Source organism: Zeus faber (assembly GCF_960531495.2).
Source record: "Zeus faber genome assembly, chromosome: 5".
Classification (NCBI taxonomy): Eukaryota; Metazoa; Chordata; class Actinopteri; order Zeiformes; family Zeidae; genus Zeus; species Zeus faber.
Window position 1 is genome coordinate 19,084,565 of NC_137192.1, and position 9,011 is coordinate 19,093,575.

General features: G+C 46.9%; 1 protein-coding gene across 1 annotated transcript in view; it reads right to left on the reverse strand.

The window, feature by feature from the left end:
* The window catches only part of LOC307230928 (A-type voltage-gated potassium channel KCND3-like), a gene marked incomplete at its 5' end in the record, with an annotated part of 77,627 nt that extends 71,588 nt beyond the window's left edge, over positions 1–6,039 (reverse strand). Inside the window, one exon of the mRNA XM_080001424.1 lies at positions 4,937–6,039. Within this exon, the coding sequence (XP_079857550.1) occupies positions 4,937–6,039 (1,103 nt within the window). The remainder of the gene's footprint in view (positions 1–4,936) is intronic.
* Positions 6,040–9,011: the final 2,972 nt, after the last annotated feature.

Here is a 9,011-nt window from a genome sequence, read left to right on the forward strand (position 1 = left end):
CAGCCTCGGCTCCTGGCGGAGGAAGGCCTGTGATTATTCAGCCCCTCTGTCCCTGCTCCACCCCCACCCCTACCTCCATCGAGCCTCATCCTGGGACTCGAGCTCCAGAACCATTACCACCGGGCTGCCCTGTTTGACTGTATGCTGGGATGATTGTATGTGTGTGTGTGTGTGTGTGTGTGTGTGTGTGTGCGTGTGCGTGTGCGTGTGTGTGTGTTTTGAAATTTCTCACAGAACCTTGCTAATAAATCGACAATTACAATTAAAAGACACAATTTTGTGGCTTGTTGTTTCAACCTTCATTTTCAGTCTTTGTTGACTCAGTTTTGAAGTGGCCTGGTGTTCACAGGAAACGCAGCTTTTACCGTTAATATTTCCACGGCTTTCAGAACAAAACATTACGGTAGCTTGGCTCCGTAATTAAACTCTAATGAGTGAAGTGAATGGTCGAAGGACTCAAGCTGATTTATGTCAGAGTCATAAATTACACGCGGTGATGATCATTTTTCATTATACAAGTCCTTGCTGAAAGATGTGTGAATTTCCACCGGCAAAAAGGAGGAATGGATGGAAACTGATAAAGGAGTCAACGCCATTTGTTTTTGGTCATGTCGTTGGATATGCAGGCACGTACACACACTTGCTCACTTGATCACGCACACACACACACACATGCATGCAGCAGACATACAGCACATACACACACACCCTTTACAGAACCAGCATATTGACATATATGAAAAATATCATAAAATACATTAGAATGTACAGAAGACCTTCCCATATACTGTATGTTGCAAATATGTACCAATATATTGTAGTTTTTCTTCAAAAATGTATCAAAATCTTGTTTCAAACATGCAAACATGTGCCATGTGTCCATATCAGTGTTGTTATGTATTTAAGTGCTGAAAATAATGTGAATATAAAGTATTACTGTACTGTACCGGGAAATAAGTGTACGCTGCATAGGGGGTGAACACACACACACACACACACAAATCAGTGCAGTTTGGGACTCTGCTTAGTAAGGGTCAATAAGAGAACAGCCCCGGAAGCAAAGGAACTAAATAACGATCGCCTTTTCATTAGGCAGCGAGCTAATACTCTGTAATTGTAATTTAGCTCGAGTTGCTTATTTCCCGCGGCTCCTGAAGCAGATTGACAGATGGGTGATTGGTGACCTCATCACTGAGCATACGTCCCATCAGCAGGCGCTTTGGAACCGCACACCTGAAATGTGCGCTCGTAATTATGCACAAACTCCTCCTCTCCTGTTCAAGTAGCCACACATCCACATTCATGCACTAAGAGCCCCTCCTCCACACACACGCACGCACGCACACACACGCACACACACACAGGAAATATGATACTTTCTTGTCTTGTTTATTTATCATACAGTATTTTGTATTCTGATTTTATTGGTAAAAACAATCTATACGCTTTTATTGTTGCGATAAAGTGAGAAAATTGAGCATATCAATAACAATTATTTATTAGGAGCGCCACAGAGTGTGGGGACATGATATGACATGATAATAGCTCCTGGCTGGAATGGAAGGGAATATTGCACTATGATTGGGAATTTGATCTAATATTTGTGCAAAGAAGTGTGATTTGATTTAATCTAAAAGGCCTGATAACGTGATAAACACACCGCTTAAAAGCCTCTGTTGCAGAAGACATTATAGGCAGTGTTGATTTATTAGAACTGGTACCGGTGCTGACACTTTTGTCACTAATGGCTGGATAAACATCCATCCATCCATCCCAATTAGTCTTATTTTAATGACAAAGAGCATTTCACTTTAAAATAATGTAATAACAATAACAATAATAATAATAATAATAATAATAATAATAATAATAATAATAGGATTGCTGGTCTTAACCACCTGAACTGGCCTTGGTTGTTGAGGAAAATAACTTGATAACTAGAGAACCCACTAAAATGTATTGTTGCCATATTCTCCAATGCTAAAAAAACACAGTAGAAAATTGTGTTTTCAAGAAAGATAAGAAAGATACCTTGACAGTTGAACCTGAATCTCCACAATATTGCACGTTTTTTTCCCGCATTAAATGTCCAAATCAACAGACTGCTTAAACGTGTCACCCCTTTCCCAAGAAGACAGTCTTTCTTTTTGTTGTAACTTTGAGCCCGTGGCTCTTTATGTTTAGAAAATCGTTGAGCACTAAATTATTTCCAGTCTTTTCTGTTATGTGCAGAATGCATTATAGAATAAGAAGTGATGAGATATGTCGTGAATGAAATCTTTACATTTTTCCTTTGACTTGCCCTTTTTGAAAATGCACGCAATGTCCCCGCAACAAAAAAACACATACAGTTTAAAAAAAGAAACGGCATCACATTTTGCGTTTTCAGAAAAACTGCTGCAAAATGGCCCGGTGGCTCAGTGCATTGCACTTCTGCCTCACAGCAAGAAGGTCCTGGGTTCGATTCCCGCCTGGGGTGCCGTTGTCTCCCAAATAGGAGCCTTTCTGTGTGGAGTTTGCATGTTCCCCCCGTGCTCACATGGGGTTTCCTCCACCTAACATCAGTAAGGACCCCCACTGAAAACATGCACACATCACCAGCGAAGGACACTTGGTACCAGGTCCCCGGGCGCGTCGACAAATGCTGCCCACTGCTCCTAGCTGCCCCCCCCCCCCCCCCCCCCGGAGGAAGGACAAGCCAGGATGGGAAAAATGCAGAGGCCACATTTCACTGGCCACCATTCAAAAATATGTGTTGTAGTGCGGTCATGTGACAAATAAAGATTCTTAAAAAAATCTGAAAAAAAAACTACTCCCAGCTATCCTGGAAGAACTACTCTATACGGTCCATTGTAAAGCCAAAGGCCTAATTGTTCTGATCATTCCTATAAAACCCAAAGCGGTGAGTCAGACCGGATTGCTCACAGCCCTGAATAGACGGGCTCTATTCAGTTCAGGAACTGAAATCTACCATTACTGGCAAAGAACAGAAATAAAGTTTGAGGTCATCTATGAAGCCTCCAAAGGCTTTTACTTCCCTTCAGAATTATATTTCATATTAAGCCTTGTCTCCCTCCGTCCACGCTGGCAAACAGGCTTAGTGAGAGGAGGTCAGAGGTCACTTCATAAGCCGCCTTGTTAACGGTCAGGCTGAGCTGCAGAGTGTCAGCGCCGATGATTTCCATCGCGGCCCCCCGTATTTTTTTTTTTTTTCGTTTTTCTTTTTTCTTTCTCTTTTGTCTTTGACGAGGTCATTCTCAACAAAGCACATTCAGGCAGACAGGCGACGGGAAAAGACAAGCAAACAGACAAGTGAGAGGTGATGAAACGTCCTCACCGAGTAAAAGAATTCCACTTAATATAAAAGAAAAACAGAAACACTTCTATAAAATGCGTATTTTTGAAGGTGCTTGGAAAAGCACAACTGTGAGAAAAAAAAATCCCACTTCAGAATGTTTTTTATATACAGTCGGGTAGATGCTTCATCATGTTGATAGTCACTTCTCTACATTTGGATCACGAAAAGATCCAAGAGAGGAGGACATGTAAAACCTAAGTTAAATGCATTCTGCTTCTTTGTAAAGTTTTACAAAAAACACCTTTTTACAATATTTGGGAAAATTCAGTCAATTGCCAGGGATGAACGTACACATCCCCCCATAGCAGCTATGTAGACTGAGTGTTGAAGCAAAACGGCACCGCAGCGCCGAAATAACTTGAAGTTCATTCACTGCCAGATGCCTTATTATGATCTTACCACTCCTCCAGGAAGAAGAGAACTCTATTCCCCGAAAAATTATTCGATGCAGACATAAATCTGTGACTCGTCTTGAGAGGTAAAGAGCAGAGCTGAATTATGAAAATCTGTAACGGAGCCTGGTGGAGCACGTCTCCTCCAGATACACATTAGAGGAGGCTGACTCCATAATGAAGTTTAATAATGCAGTTTAATCCTTCAGCAGACATTTTTATACACAAAGAGCTTAACGGTGAAAATTGGAGCTCTTTCAGTCCCACTATCAAACCGATCGCGCGAAACCCGAGACTGCGCGCCGATTTCGAGGAGAAAAAGAGGAAGGGAATGACTTGTTGGAATACAAAAACGCGACTCTTCTCGCGTCTGAGAAGCGGCACACTTGTTGATTTTTGCGAGCAATGCCTTACCACCCAGTTTAGCAGCTGAGTGGTAAGGTTTTGCAAGATCAGTGATGAAATAAACCAGACGGCGACACCAGCTCCACATCAGTTAACAATTAAATGTACACACACACACACACACACATCTCCCACCACCCAACACCTCGATGCACAGCGGGCTTGGGCTTCACACCATCAACCGCTGAGTCCTTATTTGGCCCGCTCTGTGGCAAACAAAGAAAGTCATAGAAGTTTATACTGGTGTATAAATACAACACACCTCGCAGCATTATTCATGCTGGCAGTCTCAAATAAGCTGTAGCGTGCTGAAGTATGGCGGGGCGGCAGGCTGGGTGTGTGCGAGTTGAAAATTGATATTGGGGTTCATTATTAATTCCATTTGTATGAAAAATCCATGAGAAATACCCCGAGTGGCAACCATTATAATCATAATCCACACAGACGTTGCCATTAGTTATCCAACAAACAGGGCACAGCGAGAGAGAGAGAGAGAGCGAGAGAGAGAGAGAGAGACAGACAGACAGAGACAGAGAGAGAAATGGAAGTAGGAGGGGAGAGAAAGTGATGGAAAAGGAGAGAGGCATTTTTGTTGTTGTAGTACTTCATATTTATATTTGAGTCTTGTGTGTGTGTGTGTGTGTGTGTGTGTGTGTGTGTGTGTGTGTGTGTGCACGCGTGTGTGTGTGTGTGTGTGTGTGTGTGTGTGTGTGTGTGTGTGTGTGTGTGTGTGTGCGCGCGTGCTTGTGTGTGCGTTGCTACACAATTGCCACACACTCACCCCAGCGTGGTCATCGTGACGATGGTGTACCAGAAGGAGGCCGGGATGCTGGTGAACTTGCTGGAGCTGGAGCCCTTCTCGGCGTAGAACATGACGGTGGCGAAGATGATGATGGCCATGGTGAGGGAGAAGAGGAGGAAGCCCAGCTCGGAGGCGCAGCTCTTCAGCGTGTAGCCCAGGATCCGCAGGCCCTGCGAGTGACGCGAGAACTTGAAGATGCGAAAGACCCGGAACACGCGCAGCGTCACGAAAGCGCCGCTCACGTCCTCGTTGTTCGTCATCACCAGGCCGATGTAGTACGGCAAGATGGCCACCACGTCGATAATGCTCATCACCGAGCGCATGAAGCGGTAGCGGCTCGGCGCCGCGAACAGGCGCATCAGGTACTCCACAGTGAATATCATGACGCAGGCGGTGTCCATGCAGAAGAAGGCGACGGTGTAGCGTTCTCCGCACGGAATGTCTTTTTGGCTGGCGGTGGCGCCGCAGGGCACCGTCTCCACCACATTGGTGATGACCGAGATGGCGATGAAGAAGCCGGTGACGTAGTAGAAGACCAGGGCCATGGTGGAGGTGTGGGGGTTCTCAAAGGCGCGCCACATGGTCTCCCTGAAGTTCATGTTGGGCAGCCGGGTGTCCTTGTTCTCCTCCTGGTCGTCCTGGAGCCGCTCGGCATTCTCCCTCTTCCTGTCCTTGTACTCTTCGTAGCAGCAGTCGCCGATGATCTCGGGGATGATGCCGAAGAAGGCCAGCTCCTCGTCGTAGGCCGAGATGCACTCGTAGCGGGGGTAGTGGAGCTTCCCCGTCCGGTAGAAGTTGAGCACGCTGCGGAAGGCGTCTGGGTCGCGGTCAAAGAAGTACTCCTTGGTGTCCTCGTTGTAAAAGAACTCCTTCTCCGAGCTCCCGAGCAGGGTGTCCGGGTAGCGGTCCAGCGTCGTCCTCCAGGTCTGGAAACGGCGCCCGCTCACGTTCAGGACGATCAGTTCGTCCTGTCGTTTGCTGTTTTCTCTCGGGGCAACCGGCATGGGGCAGTTGGCTACGGGCATCCAGCCAATTGCTGCTGCCCGGGCAAAGGGGAGCCACGCAGCTACTCCGGCCGCCATGATACAAGTCTTCGAGCCGCCTTCCTCGACTTCACACTCCTCTTCCTTTAAAACCAAGCGTCATCTGAGGAATTGGAGATAGTCAAGAACATTTTTTTTTTTTTTTTTTTTTTTAAAGATGTTAGAAAAACAACCTTCACCATCGATGGACATGCATTTGAGGTCTGCCGCGGCACGCCGTAGGTTAAGGGGATCCTTGACTAATATTAGGGGTCGAGCAGAGACCTCTTCTCTTAAGAGGATGCGGTCATTCCTCTCCCCTCCCCAGCTCCTGTCACTCTCCACTGTACACTGTCTAATCAAGCAGAAATGTCATTAAAATGTCACCCAGCTCTCTGGGCACAGGGATTTATGGCAGGGAAAGCACACGTGAGACAGGACCCTGGTGAAGTCAGCCCTGTCTGGCGTGAGAGGGAGATTCGAGGTCAGACGGACAGTTCATCGATGGGATTCAACTTTGAGACGTATTAGATGTATTTGTCTATTCTATTCTGTTCTGTTCCACTACAGTGCGTTCGCTCCCACGCGTGTGCTGAGCGTGAATGCAATGAATGAGACTACCGCGCACACACAGGAGAACTACACGTTGATGAATTGAAACCTGTTGAATAGGAAATGAGGAGTTGCTTCACTTCATCCCAAGGCTGGATCATGGGGTAATATGATGCGCCCACCGAAAACACCCTCTACAATCTCCACCACAGTGAATTTGACGATATCTATTTCCACTTACCGATTGCACTTAACGGACTGAAAAGAAAAGAAAATGAAATAAATCCAGAGTGTTGCAAAGAGGAACCGGGCGAGAGTTCCGATCGGGGTTCCGCGGTGCAAGTGCGCGTCTCGTCCGGAAAGATCCGCGTTGGAGCGGCGAGGCGCGCCTCTCGGTCCCGGCGCTGCCCGACGTCAGAAGGGGGAGCGGAGCAGGCGGAGAGAGGAGCAGGGACGGATCCGCGCCGGGCGGGGGGCTCAGCGCACCCCGGGTAAGACCTCCTCCGCGCCCCTCGAGGCTCTTCCGCCGCCTCGCTTCAGGCGAATGCGCTGCGCTTCCCTCTCGCCACAAAGTACTGTGCTGTGCTGCCTCGCTCTGGTCTGCAGCCCTGCCTCGTTTCCGTCCCCCCTGCACACACACTCCGCTCTTACACACGCACACACACACACACACACACACACACACACACACACACACACACACACACGCACGCACACGCGCACACACACGCACACGCACGCACACGCACGCACACGCACAGGCACGCACACACACACATGCACACATCTCTGGTTTTCCGTCATAAATTTTGAAACTTTGTTTACGTATTTGAATTACTTTGACAAAGGGGGCAGTGGAGGGTTAAGCCAAAATACTAAGACTACTACTACCAGTACTACTATTTTCTCCACAACTAGTACACTACTGCTGATACCACTACAACTACTACCACACCACGACTACGTTAGTTATAGAAGTAGGGTTAGTAGTAATAGTAGTAATAATAATAGTTGCAGCAGGAAATCTTTACATCACCAGACGCCTTTGTCCAAAGCAACTTACAATTATTCATATACAGACGGATGCAGCCATCAGGAGCAACTAGGGGTTAAGTGTCTTGCTCAAGGGCACTTCAGCATTCTACCAGGAGGAGCCTGGTAATATTAGTAGTAGTAGTACTAGTAGTAGTAGTAGTAGTAGTATAAAACAGATTCAAACTAAACTAAGGTTTCGTGCAAGTGAGACAAAACCCAAATCGCAGTTGCAAGGAATCCCATGTTCACAAGTCACTTTACTTTAACCTCCCGGTGTTTAAACCAGCGCTGAAAAGCATGATAAGCAATACAAAGCCGGCCATCACAGGCCTCGTCGTGGACACCGAAACGCAAAACGTCTGACGAGCGTCCCCCATTACACGCGTTCAAACGCAAACCTTCAGCACCACCGCCTTTTGGAAAGCACAGAGGACGGCGTCACGGAGGACCATCTTTCCCTCCCATATCCCACTTCAATCCCAATTAGTATGGTCTGTAGGCCCCTCGGGGGGACCGCTGGAGCTGCACGATGAAGGCGTTTGAATGGCTGGCCTTGTGTGTGGCCCTTCAGAGGAGCGAGGGGCGGGGGGGGGGAGGCGGGGGGCGGGGGCGGGGGCTGCGATGAGGATGGAGAGCGTGAGCGCAGACAGAAAAATATGGAGCGAATGTTAAAAAAACGAGGAGATGTGTTTGGGAGCGCCCGGGATGAAAAAAAAACGGAGCCCGTCGACAGAGGCGGGCGATAAGATGTGCATTTGCAATTCTTTTAAATCGTATTAAATGTTAAAGGGATCGCGTCGAAAGCATTTTGCCACTTTAAACGTCTTTGAAGTAAAACCACTTGTGTTTGGATTTATAGTGTTTGACAGTCATCCGGTGTGAGAATACATATGGGAAGATTCACTTATGTCGCTTTGCTTTATATTCATTTGTTTTCCGCTACAATCTGCGCGTCCTTGACATGTTTTATGGAAAGCCGTACTTGTAGCTCCATCATCTACAACAGACGCTCTCTTTGATTTCAGCCGAGGAGCTTTGCATATCGCCCCAATCTGCCAAACATCACCATCTCATCCTGCGTATCATTCCCCACTTCTGTCCATTTTTCGTGACAAGCTCATCGCTCTCAGCAGCGACGTTCAGATATTCACGCTTGTGAAAATATGAAAACCGAAAACGGGAACACACGTCGGGAAGTCAGGATGAAATTGATTTCCGAAAAACTGCGGTGTGTATCCGGGTAACTATAGCCACCATCGTTCAAATACTCTTACCTTTTTAGGCAAAGTGATTAGGCTTATTGCCTGCGGTCTATTTCCTTAAATGCTCAAAGGTAATCCATCCCTGGCTGGAGCCACTGGAACTTTATCTCTTACTTCCCTCAGGCATTTGAGGATACTGAATTTCTGGTGGCCTATTACAGCAAATCCTTATGATGTTAATTT